Source organism: Ceratotherium simum, chromosome 36 (genome assembly GCF_057802395.1).
Source record: "Ceratotherium simum simum isolate JZ-2026a chromosome 36, ASM5780239v1, whole genome shotgun sequence".
Taxonomy (NCBI): domain Eukaryota; kingdom Metazoa; phylum Chordata; class Mammalia; order Perissodactyla; family Rhinocerotidae; genus Ceratotherium; species Ceratotherium simum.
In genome coordinates this window covers 22,170,456-22,194,421 of record NC_141935.1, presented here as the reverse complement: position 1 = coordinate 22,194,421, position 23,966 = coordinate 22,170,456, and the positions used below count along the sequence as shown (strand labels likewise).

The following is a 23,966-nucleotide window of genomic DNA, read 5'->3' as shown; positions in this document are numbered from 1 at the left end:
TTTTTGTTGTTTTCTTCCTATGTTTTTAAGTAAATTTGTTTGTTAACTTTCCCAATTTTGGTGCACAGAGAAGAAAATGAGACTCGTTTACCAAGAGGGGACATCTTCCCTCTGGCTCATTTTAAAGCCCTCTTGATTGTGCACAATGTACTTGGTGCTCATGATACTCCTCTAGGGCGAGGCCACATAGTGTGCTTTCTGAAGCTAAGTCAGTCCAGTGAGGCGATGTTTCACCTCTGGGGTCTTCAGGAGTCTATTATTCAGCAGTGTGAACTTATATCCAAAGAACACAGCCACGGGTAGTAACGCAGGCACTTAGTTATTTGCAGTTCTGGTTGAAGAATTTCACGTAACCATCCCTTATCAAGACGATTCTGCTTGAAACCACGTGGATCATTTTTAGGGAATGTAGTGAGGATGCAGTTTTATCTCCCGTTTTTTCTTATATGGACATCTAGGGTGGTGACTCTCCATCTCTCTTCTGCCACCCCTATGTACCTAGTCACACTTTGGTCAGTAATCTTGGCTCACTTAAGAAAGCAGTGGGGCCGGCCCTGTGGCTTGGTGGTTAAGTGCCCGCGCTGCGATGCTGGTGGCCTGGGTTCGGATCCCGGGTGCGCATCGAGGCACCACTTCTCCGTTCATCCTGAGGCCGAGTCCCGCATACAGCAACTAGAAGGATGTGCAGCTACGACATACAACTATCCACTGGGGCTTTGGGGGGAAAAAATAAAATAAATAAAATCTTTAAAAAAAAAAAAAAGAAAGCAGTGGATGGGCCGGCCTGGTGACGTAGTGGCTGAGTCTACGCACTCTGCTTCGGTGGCCCGCGGTTCTCGGGTTCAGATCCCGGGTGTGGACCTACACACCACTCATCAAGCCATACTGTGGCGGCATCCCACATACAAAATAGAGGAAGATTGGCACAGCTCTTAGCTCAGGGCCAATCTTCCTCACCAAAAGGAAAAAAAGCAGTGGTTGTCTCAATGAAGAGGAAGTGATCAGAGTCCCAGACAGTGGTGGTGCGGGGCTTAAGTAAAAGCCCCTCCTTCCATTTAAGGAGAATGTCTCTCTCACCCTAGTTCAAAATCAAATCCATACCATTCTGTAAGTAAGTAAACTTATTACTAAGGAAAAGGAGAAAGACTGAAGTGAGTAGTTTACAGCTTTGAGTGCTCAAATCTGAAAAAATTTTCAGTGAGTAACAGAGATGGTTTTGATGGACCGAATTTACCCTGGGCCAAACCTTTTGGATTACCACGTAGGGTGTCAGTTCATAAAGGGGTTAGGGTTAAAGTTGAATGCTGTGCATTTTGGGTTTTAATGCCACTGTCGTAGAGACACTATAATACTGTGGTCTTCCACTATCTGTTTACCGTAGTTAATGGTGTCTCCATGTCAGTGTTAGATTTAACCTTAAGGGAAGGAATGAACACCCCAGCATGTACGTGATTATTAAATAGTGTTATAAACCTAACACTTTACCAACAGAAACATTAGATTCAGTTATTAGTTTAAGCTTTGTGTCTTTATATGTTATATGGATTGTAAGCATTATATATTAAATAAGTTTAATTTCTAGAAATGAGATTTTTATCCCCCAATTCCCCATCAGACTTCTTTCTGGGCTTTTGCAGCATCTAAGAATAAATACATAAGAACACTTCTTGTATCATAGGGGCGCAGATCTCTCTGCCTTGGTACGGGAAGCTTCTCTCTGTGCCCTGAGACAGGAAATGGCAAGACAGAAGAGTGGAAGTGAAAAAGGTATGATCTCTCCAGAATCTCTCAGTTCTAATTAATTATCACTCTGGATACCTAAAACCACTGTGGACCTGGGAAATGACCATTTTCTAACATCTATTATCTGTGATAGTAAAACTGACGTTTTTCTCGTAAGACCTTTAGAAACTGTTCTGGAATATTATGTAACCTCTATGGCCAACAACTGTAATAATAGGAAAGTTATTTGGTGCCTGTCTAACAGGAAGTATTATACCTTTCCTTATCTTTATATCCAAATGCTGAGATTTAAGCAAGTGAGTCCATTCACTGTTTTCATCATGAGTTTGGTCTATTTATCCGTTCTGAGAAACCTTCTCATTCTTTTGCTAAGGTGATATCTACTTTTCTGTTAAAACAGAAAAAAAAGTTGAAGTTATTTCTTCATTGGAGAGCTTAGAATGCGCACACACATGAGAAGTGAAAATTGAAGTAACTTTCCATGTACTTAGACTTCCCTTTCAAAATACTACAAAATCATATGTTATTATGTGATGATTTGGGGCCATCTCGGCAGCTTTGCACCATTCTTCACATTTGATAATGTCTTTGATTGTACTATTTGAGTGTGTGTGGCCAGAAAAGATTCATTTGTGACCTGCTTTCCAACCAAGCCAAGTACAGAAATAGCCTTTACTTTGCTTGGATCCTGTGATGATTGTGTGATCAGTTACAGTTCATGGCCATCCTCTCCAGTACTGTAGAAAACCTTCTCCAAAAAGAACTGCCTTGGCCCCTAAACTTGTACTTTCATCTGAAGTTCAAGTCTGTATTGATCTTTTATTCACTAGATTTCCAAAAGCGGTCTTTTTTTATTTGTCTTGGTTTTCTTTTTTCCTTTTTTAGTTACCAAGAATCTTAGAGCTAAATTTTGTTTACAGTTACAGCAGCATATGCTCAGCTTAGATTTGTCAACACACATACATATCTTCACTATGAAGTCCCTGGGTTTTTTTTGTTGTTTAATTTTAGGATTCAGTTATCTGAACTTCTTTTATGGTAAGCTATTTTAAATTCCTTTGCAAGTAAGTGGGATATAATTAGCAAAATTAGAATATCTTGTAAAAAACATCAGGTGGTAGATAGTATGCCACCTGAGAGGTGAATCTGATGACTATCTTGGGATTTGTTTTGTCACTAAAAATTAGCAGGCCTCTGTACATGCACTGGCTGCTACTGATAATTTTATTTGGATGTTATCTTCTGAACATGTATGAAAAATTCTGACATCCCTGCTTTGCTGCAGTTTGCATTTCTAGCTATCTGTCCTTTAGGGATTTTGCATTGATGTGAAACTGAAGTCAGTAATGCCATTCCACTTGCAGTTGATAGATTCAGCTACACGTTATAGTTAATTTTTAGGTATATATGCTATCCTAATATCTGTCTAGAAAGTTGACTATTTTAAGTATAAATTGTCATCATGTAAGTCATATTAACATTCTAAACCAAGCTTTGTTTAACATTTAGTTACTTGATTTCTCTTGCTTATGTAATGGCAAAACCTCATAAAGAATCAGAACCCCCTTTTTAATATAAAAAGTCTAATCCAGTATTGTCCTATTATCTATATATGTTGTATTATGCTATTATAACTCCATAACATCTAGTTATATGTATGCACACTTAACTACTGTGGAATTCTACTCTCCATTCTCAAATATATTTGAGTCATCTTAAAAGAGAAGAATTCTGGTTCTTCTTCATAAACATCACCATTAAGTTAAGGTAAACAGGCAAAGAGGGCTTTGGGTTTTTCTGGATTAAAATCTGATGAGCAGAGAGTAGGGGAAATGGGGAGATGTTGGTCAAAGAGTACAAACTTCCAGCCAAAAGATGAATAAGGTGTGGGGATCTAATGTACAGCATGGTGACTATAATTAACAGTGTTATATTATATACTTGAAAGCTGTTAACAGAGTAGATCTTAAAAGTTATCACCACACACACGAAAAAGGTACTTAGGTGAGGGGATGGAGATGTTAACTAACCTTATTGTGGTATTCATTTAGCAATATATACATGCATCAAATCATCACATTGTACACCTTAAACTTGCATACGTTATGTGTCAATAATGTCTCAATAAAATGGGAGGCGGGAATAAATAAATAAAACATGGACTGGTTTAAAAAAAGATAAGAATTTCTCTATAATTAAAGACAAAGTACCTTTTTTTAAATTGAGATATAATTGATGTATATACCATTATACTGGTTTCAGATGTACAACATATTGATTTGATATGTGTATATATTGCAAAATGATCACCACAGTAAGTCCAGTTAACATCCATCACCACACAGTTACAAAAAATTTTTTTCTTATGATGCAAACTTTTAAGATCTACTCTCTTAGTAACTTTCAAGTATACAATACAGTATTATTAACTGTAGTCACCATACTGCACATTACATCCCCAGGACTTATGTATTTTATAGCTGGAAGTTTGTACCTTTTGACCCCCTTCATCCTTTCCACCCACCCACCCCTAACCCCTGACCTCTGGCAACAAGCAGTCTGTTCTCAATCTATGAGTTGGGTTTTTTGTTTTGTTTAGATTCCACATATAAGTGAGACCATACAGTATGTGTCCTTCTCTATCTGACTTATTTCGCTCAGCATAATGCCCTGAAGATCCATCCATTTTGTCACAAATGGCAGGATTTCCTTCTTTTTTATGGCTGAATAATATTCCATTGTACTTTTTTTTTACCGCATTTTCTTTATCCATTCATCCATCCATGGACACTTAGGTTGTTTCCATATCTTGGCTATTGTAAATAATGCTGCAATGAACATAGGGGTGCAGATATCTTTTCAAGTTAGTGATTTCATTTCCTTCAGATAAATACCCAGAAGTGGGACTGCTGGATTGTATGGTAGTTCTGTTTTTAATTTTTTGAGGAACTTGCATACTGTTTTCCATAGTGGCTGCACCAATTTATGTTCCTACCAACAGTGCACAAGAGTTCCCTTTTCTCCACATCCTTGCTGACACTTATCATTTCTTGTCTTTTTGATAATAGCCATTCTGACAGGTGTGAGGTGATACCTCATTGTGGTTTTGGTTTGCATTTTCCTGATGATTAGTGATGTTGATTGTCTTTTCTTGTACCTGTTGGCCATCTGTATGTCATCTTGGGAAAAATGTCTGTTCAGACCCTCTGCACATTTTTTAATCAGATAGTTTGGTGTTTTTGCTATTGAGTTGTATGAGTTCTTTATACATTTTGGATATTATATCAGATAGATGATTTGCAAATATTTTCTCCCATTCTGTAGGTTGCTTTTCATTTTGTTGATGGTTTCCTTTGCTGTGCAGAAGCTTTTTAGTTCTATGTAGTCCCACTTGTTTATTTTTTGCTTTTGTTGCCTTGCTTTTGGTGTCAAATCCAAAAAATCATTGCCAACACCAATGTCAAGGAGCTTACCGCCTATGTTTTCTTCTAGGAGTTTTATGGTTTTAGGAAAAAGTACTTTTTTATATAAGTTGTCCCAAAATAAACTGTTTTGATTGCTGAAAAAAAAATGTGCTAAAATGTGTGATATTATAAAACTTAAGCATTTATGTAGAATTAAATATGGTCAGATACATGTAAATTAAATAAAAATGTAAAATTGTCTAAGAAAAATGTGATGAGGAGAATATATCTGGCATGAACACTGTTCTGAAAAAGAATAGAACCGGTGTCATTGCTAATTTTCTTATTGTTCCCCTTGAAGGCTTGGCAGTCTCTTAAGAGAAACGAAGTTATAAATCACAATTAGTCTACTGTACTGAAATATGTGTATTTATGCATTTGCTCCACAGGTGAACTCAAGATTAGTCAGAAGCACTTTGAAGAAGCTTTCAAGAAAGTAAAATCATCTATATCAAAAAAGGTAAGAAATGCTCTTAACGGTTAGAGAAAAGAAACTAGAATTGAGACCAGTAGATATGAATTCATGAAAACAAGCAAAATAATTGCCTTTGTAAGAGTATTCTTGAGAGAGATTAATTTTGCCTGTTCCTAAGAGACAGAAGCACAGTTACTCCTAACTAGATTCTTGAGTAACTCTTATTCAGAGAGAGTATGACCTCTTGTGCCTGTTTCCACAATCTCAGAATTTTTCATCAGTCTCATTTGAGCGTTTGACCTGCTCAGCCCTTTTCAACAAATGGTTTCTCATCTTCTTGGAGCTAGACTGCCCAAACTCAGCCCTAGGGACTCAGTCATACGTTTCAGGAAAGTGAAAATGTCTTCCCCATAAGGTTGGAGAAGCGTTAGAAAAATCACTACGGCTTTTCAGATGTTACACGTTTATTTCTTACTATTTAGAGGTTTTTTTTGTTTGTAATAAGTTAAAATGGTTGCTATTAAGTGAAGTTGGGTTATTGTGACACAGAGAGGGTTGGTGGGGAAATATCCAACCCTAAGAAATGTCTGAATTGGGCCGGCCCCGTGGCTTAGCGGTTAAGTGCACGCGCTCCGCTGCTGGTGGCCCGGGTTCGGATCCTGGGCGCACACCGACGCATCACTTCTCCAGCCATGCTGAGTCCGCGTCCCACATACAGCCACTAGAAGGATGTGCAGCTATGACATACAACTATCTACTGGGGCTTTGGGGGAAAATAAATGAATGAATGAATGAATGTCTGAATTGGATACTACTGTAATAAGTTTTGTTCACTTGGATATCTTTTGTTTCCAGACTTGTAGAAGTATAATATGCCTTAGTCACGAGGACCTGTTTATTGACAATACTTAAACTTCCTTTAAATCATTAGCCAGTTATCACCCCAGGCTCAGCCTTTCTCACTATGATTACTGATTGAAAACTCTTAAGTCAGAATCCAAACAGTTATATGTTCTAAGTTTGTTGACCATCTTATCACTTTTACCTAAAATAACCAGTTAAGGGATTTGGGCTGGCGGTGTATCTTTTAGGCACATGACTGACTTCTTGTTCAGCTAGGGTTATAAAGTAAGAGTCCACTGAACCTGGACTGTCTTTTACCATATTTGGAGAAACAATAGTCTGCCTTGACCTCTCAGGCATTTTTGTGTACTAGAGAAAATGTTCTTATTTTATTGAACATGTTTGAATAAAACACAGTCTTATCAATTAAAATCAGAAACAATTTTGCAGTTAATATTACTGGCGTTTTTCATTCTGATCAACAAGAGCCTGTGATATAAGTGTCCTCGAAAGACTTAGTCATTAAAAAAATGTTTTAACTGAAATTGTTTCTGACCTACAGTCCGAGTTTGGAGGCTTTGCAAGAATCAGGACATGTTGGCATAGCTCCACATTTGCCACTCTCCTTCTCTAATCTTACTTTTTTTAATAGAAATTTAGTTTACATGCAGTAATGCACAAGCTTACGTGTGCAGTTCCATGGGTTTTGACAGCTGTAACCAGCACTGCGGTCAAGATGGAGAATGTGTTCATCAGTTCAGAAAGGTCCTATGTCCTTTGTAGTCAGTCCCTTTCCAAACCCCGTCTGCCTTCTGCCACCGTGCTCTAACGTTGCCTGTTTTAGAAGTTGCTGTAAATAGAAACATATGATATATAATCATCTGGGTCTGGCTTCTTTTGCTCAGCATGGTGTTTTTGAGATTCATCTGTGTTGTGTGTTTCAGTGGTTTGGTCCTTTCTCTTGCTGAGTAGTTTTCATTATATGAGTATACCACAATTTGCTTGTCTTTTCACCTGTTGGTGGACACTTGGGTTGTTTCCAGTTTGGGGCTTTTATGAATAAAGGTGCTCTGAACACAGGTGTGAACATGCGTTTTGATTTGTGTGAACATGTGTTTTGATTTCTCTTGAGTAAATAACCAAAAGAGGAATTGCCGGGTCATATAGTAAGTGTATGTTTAACTTGATGGGAAACTGCCGGCCTTTTTTCCACGGTGGCTGTACCATTTTGCATTTGCACCAACACTTGGGTATTGTCAGTCTTTTAATTTTAGCTGTTCTGCTGGATGAGTATTGTGGTTTAAATTTGCATTTCCCTTATGACTAAAATGTCAAGCATAGTTCATATGCTTATTGGTCATTTGGATATCTTGTTTTGTGTCATCTTTTGCTCTTAAAAAATTGAGTTGTTTCTCTCATTATTAAGTTGTACAGATTCTTAGTTTATCTTGGATTGAAGTTTTTTATCAGATATACATATTGAGGATATTTTCTCGTAATCCGTTTGTAGATTTTTTTTTTTTAATTTTGTTTTCTAATTGTTACTAGTATATAGAAGTTCAGTTGGTTTTTACATATTGACCTCGGGTAGCTTCTCACTTGTTACTCTTTTACTTTCTTTATCTCTAAAAAGATCAATTTTCTAGAAACTTGTTTGTTTATATTTGCTTGCTGTAATTTTTAAAAGCTTCTGTGTTTATTGCTGCACTCATTTTATTACAGATAGCTACAAATGTGATGTGCTAAGTTTGAAAATTGCTTAACCTGATTCTTAAATTTGGCCATGTTGTCATCCTCGTAGTTATGATAAGTAAGGATTAAATCTTTATTTTATCACCTTTGCTTCCTTTTTGCATGTAAATTTGAAACGAATGTATGTTATGTTTATGTGGGACTCAGTTCCTTCTTTCTGGTTCTGGTTCTATTTTGGGGCCTTCACAGTTCAAGACTGCGCTAAAGAACCTCTTCCTTCTGATTTAGGAGAATTCAGTTGAAATTAGAGGAGTTGGCATAGTCAAACAGAATCCATTTCAGAAGTCAAACCAAAAGAAGAAAATATCTAACCAAAAGAAAAGTGTAGCATTTGTTGAGATGCTTTCCTGAATGTAAAATTGACAAGCTCATTTACAAGCCACCTCTTTCTACTTTTACTGTTAGGGTTCTTTTAGTTCTAAATGACAGAAACTCAACTCAAACTAATGTAAGTGGGAAAAAGGAGGCATTCATCGGTCCATGTAACAAGGATGTTGAGGGCACGGCTGGCACTAGGCATCGAGATCCAGAAACATTATTGCTTCCTCTCTTGTGGGGAGATGGCTGCCTGCAAGGCCCAGATATACAGGCTGCTTGTTAACCCCCATGGCAAGAGACCCTCTGATAGCCCTGGCAGGAGAGTCTCAGGGAAGCCTGTGATTGGTCCAGATCAGGTTAGGAGCCCATCCAGAAATCAATCACTGTGGCCGACTAGGAAATGAGATACTCTGGCCAGGCTGGGTCTCGGCGGGCAGCATAGTTTTATATAGATGATGACTTCAAGCCATAGAATGAAAACCTGTATCTAAGATGTTGGTACTCAAGTTAATTGACTTGTCAGTGTCAGGGTTGGGATTTTGAGTCTTCTTTTTACGCTAAAAGAGAATCACTAGATTTTGTTAAATGTGAAAGGAATACTTATTACATTTTAGCCTTTCACACATTCTTACAGAAATAGCTATCACTTTGAAGTGAGTTAACAGTAAATAAATGATCAGGAGATGCCTAAAAAAGAAAAAGAAAGAAGAAGGGTGTTGTGCTAGTTCTGTCCCAGGGTCTGCAGAGCTGGTCTTGATAGTTGTGAAATGTTCAGCATGTTCTTAAGCCACGTAAATCTGTCACACTAGCTGGTACCTTCTCTTTCCTGGGAGCGGTTGCCTCCCTGGTGCCACATGATCCTTAATTTGGGGTTGGACAGTTAGAGCGTGTAAAGTGGATTCAGTGTCCAGCAATTGGTTGACATAACTAAAGAGTTTAGTTTAGGAGCCTAATGCAGAAATTTGTCATCTGACCCAGTAAATCCTCCGTCACTAGTGGAGGGTGGGAAGTGGGGACAATGAGCAAACGTCCCTTCTCTGGGTCTCTGCCTGTACTCCTCATTCACTGCCACTCTGCTGGTACCAAGCTGTTCGTTGGGCTCCACCTGAAGATTCCGGACCCCTCCTAATTTCCAGCGAGAGGCTATGTCCTATGGTGGTTCCAAGAAGACTTAATAGGCTGGCAATTGTTATGACAGATATGCCAGCAATAAGATTGGACTCTTTTTGCCAGTTGCTTCTCAGAATTCAGAGATGTTCATCTCAGCTGTGTCATCCTTTTATTTTATCCCCACAAAGAAGCCAGATTTTCTTGCCCAGTATGTGTCGCTTCACAGGCCACTAAAGCGTACCTTACTTTGCTGGTCTGGTTTTTTCAGTATTAACTGCTCACCAGGGACCTGAGGCTAGGTTAGCTATTAATGAATGTTGAGACCCTGAGGTTATGATCTCAAGTTCTAGTCTTTTCACTCTGCGTACTGTGGCATTGTTCCACTGTCAGGAAGGAAACCTCACATAAACATAAATTATAACTTTTTTTTCTTTCTTCCTCTGTTAAAGCCACGCCATAGAAACTTCTGTTTTAGTAACTTGTTGGTTTCGTGTTTTTCACGCCCTCTGGCCGTAGCACTTTGATTCTCTTCTTCACACTCCGGATTATGCAGTTCATCCATTTGTCTGTTTCTGTCACACTGACATTTATGAGAGAAGAACTTCCTAAGTCAGAGTGCCCCTACCCCTGCTGTGTATTAACGGGTTACCTAAGACCTCATCCTTCCATCCCTGCAGAAACATGGATTGTGTACCTGCTGTGCGTATGCCAGGCACCGTGCTAGACCACAAGATGCAAAAGCACACAAGACAGCGTTCCTAATCTTTGTGAGCAATTAAGAGTTGTGCACCATGGATGCACGCACAGGCTGTGTATTAACCTGGTCCCTCACGTCCATCGATGTGAGAAAATGGTTTGCGGGTATCTTTTGCTTAGACAGTATCAACTACATGACAAAGGCACTGTGACTGATTTTAGTAAAAACATATCTGAACCTGTAATTCCAGACACCGTAGAATTTTTTTATCCTCTTAGGAACATCCCTTGGAAGGCTACGTGTATGTCCTAGTGATGCTCTTTGATTCTAGTATATTCATTTTAATATCTTTGGTGGTCATAATCTTTCAACTCTAAATATTTGATTTCTGGAAACTACCCTAGTGAATAAGAAGCTACAACTTCTCTTTTGGAAATAGGCTTAGTATGAATTTTGAATAAATAAAGCCATTGACCAAGCTGATTATTACTTTGATCTTTTAAAAAATAAGACATCTGGGCTGGCCCGGTGGTGTAGCGGTTAAGTGCGTGCGTTCCGCTTCAGTGGCCGGGGGTTCGCAGGTTCGGATCCTGGGCGCAGACCTACGCACCGCTTGTCAGGCCATGCTGTGGCAGCGTCCCATATAAAGTAGAGGAAAATGGGCATGGATGTTAGCTCAGGGCCAGTCTTCCTCAGCAAAGAGAGGAGGATTGGCCACAGATGTTAGCTCAGGCTGGTCTTCCTCGCCAAAAAAAAAAAAAGGGCATAACATCAAGGTAAAGAGACTACTTTCCTTGTCTGGCATGTTAACTGGCCCTTAGGAAATAATTACATATGAAACTAATAACATTCATGTGTGGGGAGAGAAGCTGGGTGACCAGAGGACAGAGATGTGACTGGAGAATCTTTTATTCCATTTGAGATTTGAATTGTGAATTATTACCTATTCAAAAAACTTAAATATTTAAAAAATAGTAATTTAAAAGGTCCTGGAAGACCAAAATAGTAACAATAGTTATCCCTGGAAATTAAGGATTAATTTTTATTTTTTTCTGCTGATTTGTATTTTCTAATATTTCTACAATAAATGTTGTTTTATAATTTTAAAAGTTATTTTATTGTAAAAAAGGAATTGCTTTAATCTGGTAATAAACTGAGCATGCTTAAAATGTCTTTATTTAGTAGTGATGTCAAGATACAGAGACCCTTCTATCCTGTTTCAGAGTGAATTCAGTATTTCACTAATACCTACTTTATGTTTAGCTTTGAAACCATTTGAGAGGTACTTGAAAAATCACTGAAATAAGTATATAGAGTTTTTTTTTTAATCCATCTTCCAAATCAGAGGTAAACATTAAATGCAGTCCAGGAAATGGTTTTCCCTGTTGAATGGTGTATTTGCCCTTCCTCTCTGTTTCAGTGTTCTGATTTGTTAGAGATAACATCTCTTCTGCCTTTATCTGTCCCTGGATTATCGTCAGAGTAAAATACCATGGTGGTAAACTCATTTTTTGAAAGTCAAAAACATTATACATACACTGGTTTTAAACAGTCCACTTCTCCGTACCTTCCATCGAGTCTTACTTCCATCATGCTAGAAGCTGAGAACTCTGTGGTCCGGCTTGTTGGCTGTTCCTTTTGGCAGTACAAGGCAATCTTGTTTATTTGACTTTCCCCAGTCCAGTAGGCAAAGAACTTTCAGTGCTAAGGCCACTTGGTATTGTTCAGAATTGTTATAATGGCTCTCTACTCTTTGGGTGTTTTTTGTTTTTTTTTTTTTGTTTTTTTTGGTGAGGAAGATCAGCCCTGAGCTAACATCTGTTGCCAATCCTCCTCTTTTTGCTGAGGAAGATTGGCCCTGGGCTAACATCCGTGCCCATCTTCCTCCACTTTATATGGGACGCCGCCGCAGCATGGCTTGACGAGCAGTACTTAGGTCCACGCCGGGGATCCGAACCTGCGAAACCAGGGCCGTGAAGCGGCGCGCGTGAACTTGACCGCTACGCCACCAGGCCAGCCTCTACTCTTTGGTTTCTTATTTTAATTTTTGCTTGTTTTTGGGACCAGACAGGGGTGATCCAAAGTTTATATTGAAAAATAAGCAAACCGGAAGAGCCAGGAAAACGGCAAGAAGCAGGTCAAGCTAGGGGTGGGGCCTAAAACCCAGAAATTAGCCTCGATAGTTAAAGGATTGTGGTAGTGGCACATGAACTGACTGACAGACAAATGGAACAGAAGAGAAAGTTCAGGAATGGACCCTAATAGAATATGTAATTTATAGGAACAATGTTGTAATATATCATTTTCCCCACACCAGTGACAGAAATGGACTATTCACTGATTAATATTGGGACAACTGGGAACCATCTCAGAAAATTAAAGTCAGACTCATATTTCATACTGTACACCAGGATAAATTCCAAATGATTCAAAGATTTAAATGTAAAAACTAGGGGCCGGCTCGGTAACATAGTGGTTAAGTTCACGCACTCTGCTTTGGCAGCCAGGGGTTCATGGGTTCAGATCCTGGGCACGGACCCGCACAGCGCTTGTCAGGCCATGCTGTGGCAGGCGTCCCACATGTAAAGTAGAGGAAGATGGGCACGGGTGTTAGCCCAGGGCCAATCTTCCTCAGCAAAAAGAGGAGGATTAGCAGCAGATGTTAGCTCAGGGCTGATCTTCCTCACCAAAAAAAATAATAATAAAATAAAATTTAAATAAGTAAATGTAAAAACTAAAGCCATAAAAGTACTGGAAGAAAATAGGGAGATCTTTCTATAACCTCAAATAGGGAGTGCCTTTTTTACTTTAACACAAAACCCAGCAACCATAAATGAAAAGACTGAAGAATCTAATACATAAGAATGAAAATTTCTGCATTAACAAAAGTTGTCAAAGGACAAATGACCAAGTAGGAAAAATATTTGCAGTTCATATCACAAAGGACCAATCTACTGCACACATAACGAATGACTAGAAATTGCTAAGAAAAAGACCAAAATCCTAGTAGAATGGACAAAGAATATGAACCGACCCTTCACAGAAAGGAAATTAGCTTGTTAAACATATAGAAAAATTCTCAACTTACTGATAATAAACGAAAAGCAGCAAAATACTACTTTTTATCTATCGGTTGGCAAAAATCTCAAAACTTGATCACACGGCTCTGGCCAGGCTCTGAGGAAACAGTTGCTCTCATACACAGCTGCTGGGCTGTCCATCAGTAGAGCCCCTGTCCTGTGATGGGCTACATCATAATCACAATAAAAGTTGACCCAGCAACTCTTGTCTATGAATTTATCCTCAGAAATACACGTGTCAGTATAAAGTTATGTATTCTTTTGTGTGTGTGTGTATGTGTGAGGAAGATCAGCCCTGAGCTAACATCCATGCCAATCCTCCTCTTTTTTTTTTTTTTTCCTGAGGAAGACTGGCCCTGGGCTAACATCTGTGCCCGTCTTCCTCCACTTTATGTGGGACGCCGCCACAGCATGGCTTTGACAAGTGGTGCGCCAGTGCGCACCCAGGATCCGAACCCGGGCCGCCAACAGCAGAGCGAGCGTGCTTAACCACTACACTACGGGGCCGGCCTCTAAAGTTATTTATTCTTTGGGACATTGTGTATAATAATAGCTAAAGATTGAAATTCTAAATGATCATATAATGAATTCTGATGTAACCACTCTAAAAAGACTGAAGAATATTTCCTAAATATATAGTTAAATAAAAGAGTAGGAATCATGCATAGGATATGCCATCACTTATATAAAAAGAGGGAAAAATAATGAATATTAGTATTTGCTTGTATATGCAGAAGGAAATCCAAAAGGATATGTTGACATGGGGGCAGGGTAGGAGAGAGCCTTTTTTCACCTTATAACTCTTTGTATATTTTTGAACCTTGTGAGCATTTTACCTATCCAAAAGAGTAATTTAACAAAATCAGATTTTAAAAAAGATTTTAAAGGACTAGAAAAATAAAAACATGCTTCAAGTATTTCTTTTGGATTTCATTGGAGTGGAATTGCCTCCCAACACTTAAAATGTTAGTGTGACCCCAGTGAGATTCCACTACACTTCTGCCAGAATGACTCGCATTTAAAAGACGGACAGCACCAAATGGTGGCAAGGATGTGAAGCAGGTATAACTCGGATACGCTGTTGAGATGTAAACAGATAGAAATGTAAGGTGATAGAACCGCACTGGAAAGCACCTGGCAGTTTCTCACAAGCGTTGGTGTAGTGCTGGAAGCCTCTGCTTTTGCCTCCCCCTCCCACCTGGACTCAGAATAGTTTAGAATTTTGCTTTCTTCGCTGATTAGATATAGACATAAGGATCTTTGACCCGATTTTTAGGGAGTCAACAAGTATGAGAGTCGTGGGCATTCCCTGTAGAAAGGAGTGTGGCTGGAATTCAGATGGAATCTAGGGGTGAGGTCAGCTCTCTGTGTATTGGTTTGCTAGGGCGGCCGTAACAGTAGCACAGGCTGGGTGGGTGGCTAAACAGCAGAAATGTACTTTCTCACAGTTCTGGAAATTAGAAGTCCAAGATCAGGGTGTTGGCAGGGTTGGTTTCTTCCGAGGCCTCTCTCCTTACAGATGACTGTCTTCTCCCGTGTCTTCACACGGTCTTCCCTCTGTGTATGTCTGTGTCTTGATCTCCTCTTCTTGTAAGAACACCAGTCATATTGGACTAGAGCCCACCCCAGCGACCTCGTTTTAACCTAATTGCCTCTTTAAAGGCCCCATTTCCAAATACAGGCGCTCACTGAGGTACTGGGGATTAGGACTTGAACAGACGAGTTTTAGGGGGACACCATTCAGCCTGTAACAAACGGTGATCAGCTCTGGGTGCTGTCTTCTCCCTCCTCCCAGGATCGAATGATGTATGAAGCTCTGCAGCGGTCGCTCAGCCCGTGACCCCTGCAGCCGCGGCCGTGGAGCTGCCCGAGAAGCCCAGGCGCTCTGAGTGCCCACTCTCAGCCTGACGCGGACATGGTCTCTGGAAGCCTTTTATTCTCAAGTGAAGGAGGCCAAGTCGGAGCTGAAGAATCTTCCCATCTGGCCAACCTTGTGCGGAAACACCCTACCTCCTCTTTAAGAAAAAGAAAAATTTCTACCTGCCAAAATAAAATAACTGATACTTTTTTAAAATAAAGTGGTTATTTTGAAACAATCTCGACTGTACTATGGAAAGGTTGCAATTACAGTAAAAAGAAATTCTTTTCCCCTTATCATCTGAGAGTAAGCTGCCAACCTGAATCCCCGTCACCCCCCAAATTTTAGTGTGTATTTCCTCCACACCAGGATCTTCCCCTACATAACCAACCCTCAGAATCAGGAAGTTAACATGGGTCCGTTGCTACTATCCATTCCTCAGGTTCCGTTCAGGTTTCTCCAGGTGTCCCAATGATGTCCTTTAGAGCAAAAAAGGAACCCGGAGCCCAGGAAGGGCCATGAAGAGGAAGGTGCTATAGGACCCTGGAGGAAGAAACAAGCACACACACAAGCAAACAGGTTAGAACTAGCTGTTGCCATTCGTTGTTGTGTCTTGAGCTTCGTTCAAGTCGAGAACAGCTCCTCCGTCTTCACTTGGGGCACGTCTGAGGTTACAGCCAGTCGCTGTAGAATGCCCTCTGGATTCGTCTGTGTTTCCTCCTGGTTTGCTGTAGGTTCTGGATTGTCCCAGATCTGGCCAGTTGGGAACCCTTCTCGCCGGCCTCTGTGTACCTTTGACACGTCCCCAACTGATCCTTTCTGAAGGGTTTAATGTAAGTCATGTTTCATCTCATTCCTCATTTACAGCGATGCTCACAGTGTTTTCTGAGGCTGTATATAGGTGGGTTTCATTACCTACTTTTTTTTTTCTTCCAAAACTTCTACTCCACCTCACTCTACAAAAATTTTTATGCTTCTTTTAAGAATGTAATTGATACAATGGAGAAAATATTAATAGATAAAAGCAGTAAATAAGGTAAATAAAAAAGGTAAAAAAGACACAGTCCGTTTTTTTCGAGGAGTTCACAGAAGGGTACAGACATCTAAACAGAGTCTCGCGGAGCCCAGGAAGGGCCATGAAGAGGAAGGTGCTATAGGACCCTGGAGGAAGAAACAAGCACACACACAAGCAAATCAGGGTCATGTCCTGAGACAGATGGTTAAGGGTGAAGGGAAAAATAAATTAGAAGTGTGGGCCAGAAGGTCTTAAACAGTCGTTAAATTTGAGTAGTAGATTTGACTGTGCTTAAAACAGCCAAATCAAAAGAGAATCACCATCTGGTTTATCATATACGTAGGTTATGAGAAAAAGCAAAGATTTTCTTGACAATCGAATGTTAGGTGAAGTCCCCAGCTTTCTGGCAGTTTAGCTTAGCCTAAACATAAAATGTAGAGCGCGTGAGAGACAGACAGAGCTGTGTGTCCATCAGCTTTGCAAATGAGCTCTGATAGAGGTTGGACACCAGGCAGTTATGGGACAGAAAACTAACCAACCAGTGTCATGGCAGATGTTGCCAGGACTTGTCCAAAAGGAGGGACGTGTTCTGAGCACAATCTCTGTGCTGAACACTGTCATACATGCTCTTGAATCCTCCCAACGGGTGCTGGGAGCAGACGGCATCCCCATTTTATCAAAAAGAATAAGGGTCAGAGCTTGTTCAGAGTCATCTGCTAATAGAGAACAGTGAATTCTAGTCTACAGCTGTCTAACTTTTCCTTCTGTTGTGGAAAAGATCCAGTCCTGTGTTCAGAAACATCTGGAATTAATGTCCTCTGTCCTAGCACTTTGGAGGATTCAGCAATTTCATTAAACACTTTGTGCTGAGCACTGATAACATAGTGGTGAACCAACTCAGAACTTACTGCCTAATTTGGTATATACGGCAGAAATAGCTAGCTGTCCCACAGTATCCATTCCCCCCTTCTTCCCTTTAGTAAGAAGGGCTCTTGCTGCTGGGACAGTGACTAAGTTCTGGCTGGTGTCACACGAACAAAAGTGAAGAGAGCAGCTTCTGGTCACGTCCTTCAAAGGAAGCCACGTGGACTGCATGACCACCGTCACCTCTAAGAACTCGTGCATCTTAGCCCACAAGCGAAGACGGGGAGTGTCCTCAAAAAACCACAGCTGGGTTAAAACAGAAGGAAATGCTGCTTGCCCTCTTAACTCCACTTTTCCCTTCCCAGGGCTAGAATCTGATGAGGTGACGATGAAGCGACTTTGACCGTGTCGATGGAGACAGCATTCTAGCGGGTGACAGAGCAATAAGACCTAAGAAACCAAGGTCCCTGGGCACCTCAGACCCAGTCAGCCTGGACTTTTCTATGTGGCCTTTATGTTGCTTAAGCCATTTATATTTTGGTCTCTGTTAAAGCAGCCAAACTAATATCCTAATTAACACAGCATTCAGGTAAGTAAAGAGGCAGTTACAAAACAGCATGAGAAGGGCTATGACAGGATAAGAACAGACGCCGTGCGAGGAGCACAGGGGAGGGGCGGCTAGTCCATAATGGGGTCAGGAAAGTTCTCCAGAGAAAACGATGTCTCAGCTGAGTCCTGAAGGTGAGAAGGGAATGAACGATCTGAGCAGAGAACAGAGCCCTGGAGATGAGAGGGGCTGGTGGCTCTGTTCTAACTAACAACAGGTGGCCTCTCACTTGTATACGTAGGTTATTGCTGAAAACACGTCCAAGTAGTGTTTACAGGAGCATCTTCCTTCTGAAAGCTAAAGTAGTTTAGAAAGCACCTCATTACCCTGTACATTCTAGATAAAATCTTGACCATTTACAGGTCTCTCTCTGTTCTCATTGCCTGAACTCAGGAACTGAGTAGATTTGGAATCATTTTTGGGGATGAATCCCTCTCTATTTGAAATTGCACTGCTCACCGTCCAAAGCTGAGAAGCTAAATAGACTTGGGATAAAATGGTTTCCCTCATTATTCAAACTCTATCCTTAACCCCACTGCTTTAGATCTATGAGACCTATGCTTATCACTAGTATCAGCGTTTGTTTTTTTATTTTCAACTTATTTTTACAAAATAAGGACAAACAAAAATATCCATTAAATATGCAAGCATCGCAGTTGTCTGACTTCTACTTGGGGTCTCCTGCCATGTTTCGTGAGGACAGGGATCCTGTCATTCTTGTCTCCATAGGCACCTAGCCCAGTGCCTGGCACACAGAAAGCATTAGATAAACGTGAAATGAATTTTCTACTCTGAGACAACAAGGCTGTCGAAAGGAGACTGCTGAGAACTTAAAAAGTGTTGATTCATTCGATAATAGAAATCTGACTTTGTCGTGTGAAAAATGATAAAGGGACAGGTGAACAGCTTTTTAACCCAACAGTTCCACTCCTACATATCTGTCCAAAGGAAATGCATACGTATGTTCACCAGAATAGCAGCAAAATTCAGAACAGACCAAAACTGGAAACAACCCAAATATCCATCAAGAGCAGAGTGGATAAATGTGGTGTTTTCACACACTAGAATACTGCACAGCAGTGGCTAACTATATGCAACCACACAGGTGGCTCTCACAAATACTGAGTGAAAGCAGCCAGACCCGAAATCATCCATGATTCTACTTATTAAAATATAAAGTTCAAGAAGGCAACACTCATCGATGCCATTAGAAGTCGGGTTGGTGGTCAATATTGGAAGGTAGTGCTCGGAAGGAGCTCAAAGTGAGGCGGCCTTTGGGATGTAGCCACTCTCTCCTTGGTCTGGTGATGGCCACACGGGCGTGTTTTCTTGATGAAGAATCATCGTGCCATACGCTTCTCTGCTCTTTTCCGTAAGTATGTTCACTTCAGTTAAAAAGTTAAAAAGTGAAAATATTACCTATAATTCGCGATTCTTCATCTGATTTTATTTATAATAAACATTTTGAAAATCAAAAACAATAGGAGTATCAATATTGAAAATGTGGGTTACTTAAAAGTAAAGACCCACATATAGTTGAGTATGACGGAGGATGAGTTAGCCAGCTTTCCTCCCTCTTTTTCCCTGAAAACACCACCCTCTTTTTCCCTGAAAACACCAGGTACTTTGCTCATACTGTCCTCCCGTCTGGTTAGTGGTGAGATAAATGAGGTAGGAGAGGTGGGCAGGGGCTGAATTTGTTGATTCAATTAGCCCGGCACTAATGCCCTTCTCTGCTCCCGGGAGAATACAAGCTTCAAAGATGTACGCAACCGTCAAGGTTATCTGGATAACCGTTGCCTTCTGGAATGTTTCCATGGAGAGCATGTTGACAGTGCAATCTGGTTCCACTGCCAGGTGAGCCTTGCCCATGAGAGGAGGAGGGAGAGCCTCTACAACGATTGTTCCCAGGAACTCTTTCTTAGGTGTGGAGGTAAAAAGTCCACATTCTGTCACAGCCAGGGACATTCTGTCTTCCAAGACCACAATAAGTCTCAAGATGGAAAAAGTCAAAGCAGAATCATTAGCTTCCCTTCCCCCCTCCATCCTAACACCTGCTCCTCCTCCCTCAGTCCTCGTCACCCAAGCTAGGCGTCTTGAAGTCATCTTCAGTTCTTCTGATGGGTCATCAGTTATTATTACTTAGAAATGTTCCTGAAATCTGCCCCTTCCATTGTTCTCACCGACACTGACCTAGTTCTGGCCGTCATCACCACCCTTCCTAACATTTACTGTGGCCTCCTAATTAATCTCCTGTTCCAATCTCTTAGACACTAAAACCCGGTTGCCTTTCCAAAATACTAATTAATCGTGTCACTTCTCAGCGTAACATCCTTCCTCGGCCTAAACTCAGCAGTCTTAATTACACTTGGATCTTTGTCATCTGACGTGAACCCACCTTTGGCACCTGTTCCACACCCTTCCCCCAACTGGATTTATTGCCATTCCAGGAAAATGCCATGTTCTTTCACATCTCTCAGCCTTTGCTGACAATGTTCCCGCTACCCGGAAGGCCTCCCCCTACCTAACACAGGGCCCACTACAGGGCTTGGAATACTTTGAGAAGCTTTGCCCAATCCGTCCCTCCACCTTCTGCTCAAACCGCATTTTGTGCTGTCCTGGACTGCGGCTCTTATGTTAGATCACCTCTGTAAGTCCCAGATTGAGATCGTCAATGGCAGAGTCTCTACCCCTTTTTGCATCTATAGCACTTGGCACATAAGAGGCACAAAGTAACTTTTTTTTTTTTTTTACTGAGGAAGATTAGCCCTGAGCTAACATCTGGGCCAATCTTCCTCTACTTTATATGTGGGATGCTGCCACGGCATGGCTGAAGAGTGGTGTGTGGGTCCACGCCCAGGATCTGAACCTGAGAACCCCGGGCTGCCAAAGTGGAGCACTCTGAACTTAACCACTACGCCACTGGGCCAGCCCCCAAAGTAACTTTTCTTTTTTTACATTTTTTTTATTGATGTCATAATAGTTTATAACATTGTGAAATTTCAGTTGTACATTATTTGTCAGTCACCATATATATGCGCCCATTTACCCCTTATGCTTACCCCCCAACCCCCTCCCCCTCTAGTAACCACTAATCTGTTCTCTTTATCCATATATTTGTTTATCTTACACATATGAGTTAAATCATTACAGTGTTTGTCTTTCTCTGTCTGGCTTATATTACTTAACATAATACCCTCAAGTTCCATCCATGTTGTTGCAAATGGGATGATTTTGTCTTTTTTTATGGCTGAGTAGTATTCCATTGTATATATACCACATCTTCTTTTTCTATCGTCAGTCGATGGGCACTTGGGTTGCTTCCACATCTTGGCTGTTGTGAACAATGCTGCGGTGAACATAGGGGTGCATAAGTCTCCAAAAGTAACTTTTTGTGTGTGTGTGTGAGGAAGACCAGCCCTGAGCTAACATCCAATGCCAATCCTCCTCCTCCTCTTGCAGAAGAAGACCAGCCCCGGGCCAACATCCGTGCCCATCTTCCTCTACTTTATATGGGACGCCGCCACAGCATGGCTTGACAAGCGATGCGTTGGTGTGCCCCCGGCATCCGAACCTTTGAACCCCAGGCACCCACAGCGGAGCGCACGCACCCAATCGCCATGCTGCCAGGCCGGCCCCCTCCAAAAGTAGCTTTTTAATTGCACAATTGAATCACTTTATGACACAAAGCACAGTTAACCTTGGGGAGATTTGATGGAGATTTTTATGTGGTTTCCACCCCAGGTATCTACCACACTGGGACCTCATGGCTCTCCAAAGAGAAACCAGCAAAGCTTGGCGATGGGGCTCCCTCTGGGGTTTACTTACTGCTGGTCAGAAGCTCTTTAGCCACCCTTCTCTGGCCGAGGAGCCCCGAGTATGGTCGGGCATTCCAGAGAAACGGTTTCTAAGCGCCGGGCCTGTCCAAGCATTCTCTGAAACAGAAAGCTTTGAGGAGGAGATTATATATATTTGTTACAACCAAAATTCTACTTACCTTCTTCTTTTGCACAGACAGGGAAACCTGCTCTCCCACTCTGGCCGCCCACTGACGGAGCCTGCTCAGCGGACAGTGGCTCTTCTTTCAAACTCCAGGAAGTTTTGCTGGCTTGAACTTTCTCAAAATTAATATTGTGGAAAGCTAAATGAGTTTGACAATAACTGAGGACTTCAGAAGTGGAGATACTGGGTGAGGGCAATAGCTTAGTTTGGGGAGCTATTTGCAGCGTACAAGGAAATCCATTTTTCAAACAAAAAACCCTGTCTGAAAAGAGGATCAAAAGCAAGTTAATTAATTCAGCAGACACCTTTTGAGCACCTCCTTCATGTCTGCTTTTTTCTGTTGCCTCCTTTATTATTCTCAGCTCACTAAGAATTTGGCTTTTTTCTTTTCTTTTCTTTCTTTCTTTCTTTCTTTTTTTTTTTGCTGAGGAAGATTGGCCCTGAGCTAACATCTGTTGCCAATCTTCCTCTTTTTGCTCGAGGAAGATTTGCCTTGAGCTAACATCTGTGTCAGTCTTCCTCTATTCTGTATGTGAGTTGCCGTCACAGCATGGCCGCCGACGAGTAGGTCCATGCCCGGGAACTGAACCCAGGCCGCCAAAGCTGAATGTGCCAAACTTAACCATTAGGCTGCAGGGCCGGCCCAAGAACGTGGAAGTTGAAGTAACAGATTCTCCAACCACTTATTGCCAAACTCAATTTGTAGTCCAGCTTAGGTTCATTTCCTGAAAATGAAATTATTTGCACCTACTTTAATTTTACATCTTGCATGGCACAGGTTTGGAGCATCTGTGCTTTAACACGAAATGACAGAGTCTTTGTCATTATTGCCTGGTGGCATGAGATGGGGGAAGAAGAGGGAGGTGGGCTTATAAACATTATCTTACTAATGCATCAAAACTGAGACATATAGGGCAGGCCCCGTGGCTTAGCGGTTAAGTGCTTGCGCTCCGCTGCTGGCGGCCCGGGTTCGGATCCTGGGCGCGCACCGACGCACTGCTTCTCCGGCCATGCTGAGGCCGCGTCCCACATACAGCAACTAGAAGGATGTGCAGCTATGACATACAACTATCTACTGGGGCTTTGGGGGAAAAAATAAATAAATAAATAAAATTATTTAAAAAAAAAACTGAGACGTATAGTTTCTTCATTTTATATTTGAGGAAATGGAGGAGGCTCAGAGAGGTTAAGCAACTTGCCTTTGATCACACAGCTAATAAGTGGCATCTGGGAATTCTAATTCGAGACTTTCTTAACTCGAAAGCCTTTATACTTCTCCTACATCCTACTGGCTTCTTTGGCAGGAGGTCGACTTCTGTGTCACGTCTCCTGGGGAGCTACTAAAATGTTCTGCCTTCATTAACTAGCATGACTTGTAATAATAATAATCTTTGTTAAATAGTGGAGAACATTTCTTTGAACTCAAGCAACTATTATCAGAAACCTTTGCACAGTAACCACCCAGTAAACTCTCAAGTTGTGAAAAACAAACAAGCTTTTAAATGGCTCTAGGGTCTTTCTGAGGAGTTAATTGTTGGTCAAGCTCCATATTGTAAGATATAACCACAAAGATAAAAACAAGAACAGTGGGGACATAGCTAAATGCGTGATTTAACTATTTATTATGGAAATTTTCAAATGTATCTTAAAGAAAATAGCATTTGGTTAAACCATATGAAATTACCATTTTTGTAGGTCGAAAACATCAAATAGAGAATGTCATACAATTCAACCAAATGTAATGTGCCCCATCACCCAACTTCACCAATCTATTCCTCCCCTCCCTACTGCCCACCCCGGATTATTTTGAAGCAAATCCAAGACGAAGTATCATTTAATCCATATGTATTTTAAATAAGTGATTTTTAAATGGATTGGATAGAGGCGAAGGAATAGCTATCTTATTGTCCAGTCTTTGGAGTAAACGATTAAGAAAATGGGCAAATGTTTAACCGAGGGACGTTGAAGAATGCTCACATCTCTCCTGGGGCATAATCAGAAGCCAGAGCTTGCATTGTGTTTTTAAATCCTACTGGATTCTAGAGAACAATGGATATTTTCAACACCGCAGCACAGAAGGTCTGAGGTTACCCAACAGCATTGCCATTTGGATTTTATTTTGCAAATTATCACCTGCCATTTAGTCATCTCCTTTTCAGAACTATCGAATTGTGATGCTACAAAAGACCTTTGAATCA

General features: G+C 41.0%; 1 protein-coding gene across 3 annotated transcripts in view; it reads left to right on the top strand.

The window, feature by feature from the left end:
- The window catches only part of NVL (nuclear VCP like), a 108,019-nt gene extending 85,340 nt beyond the window's left edge, over positions 1-22,679 (top strand). Inside the window, exons 21-24 of one of the 3 annotated variants that reach the window (XR_015550023.1) lie at positions 1,679-1,767; positions 5,597-5,667; positions 8,188-8,275; positions 15,218-15,518. Coding sequence is in view for 2 of the 3 variants with exons in the window: in XM_087424398.1 (XP_087280524.1) it covers positions 1,679-1,767; positions 5,597-5,667; positions 21,781-21,879 (259 nt within the window). In the remaining variant the exon portion in view is untranslated. Of the gene's footprint in view, positions 1-1,678; positions 1,768-5,596; positions 5,668-8,187; positions 8,276-15,217; positions 15,519-21,780 lie in introns of those variants that run through there. The other 2 variants (XM_087424398.1, XM_004439596.3) reach the window with 2 other exon arrangements.
- Positions 22,680-23,966: the final 1,287 nt, after the last annotated feature.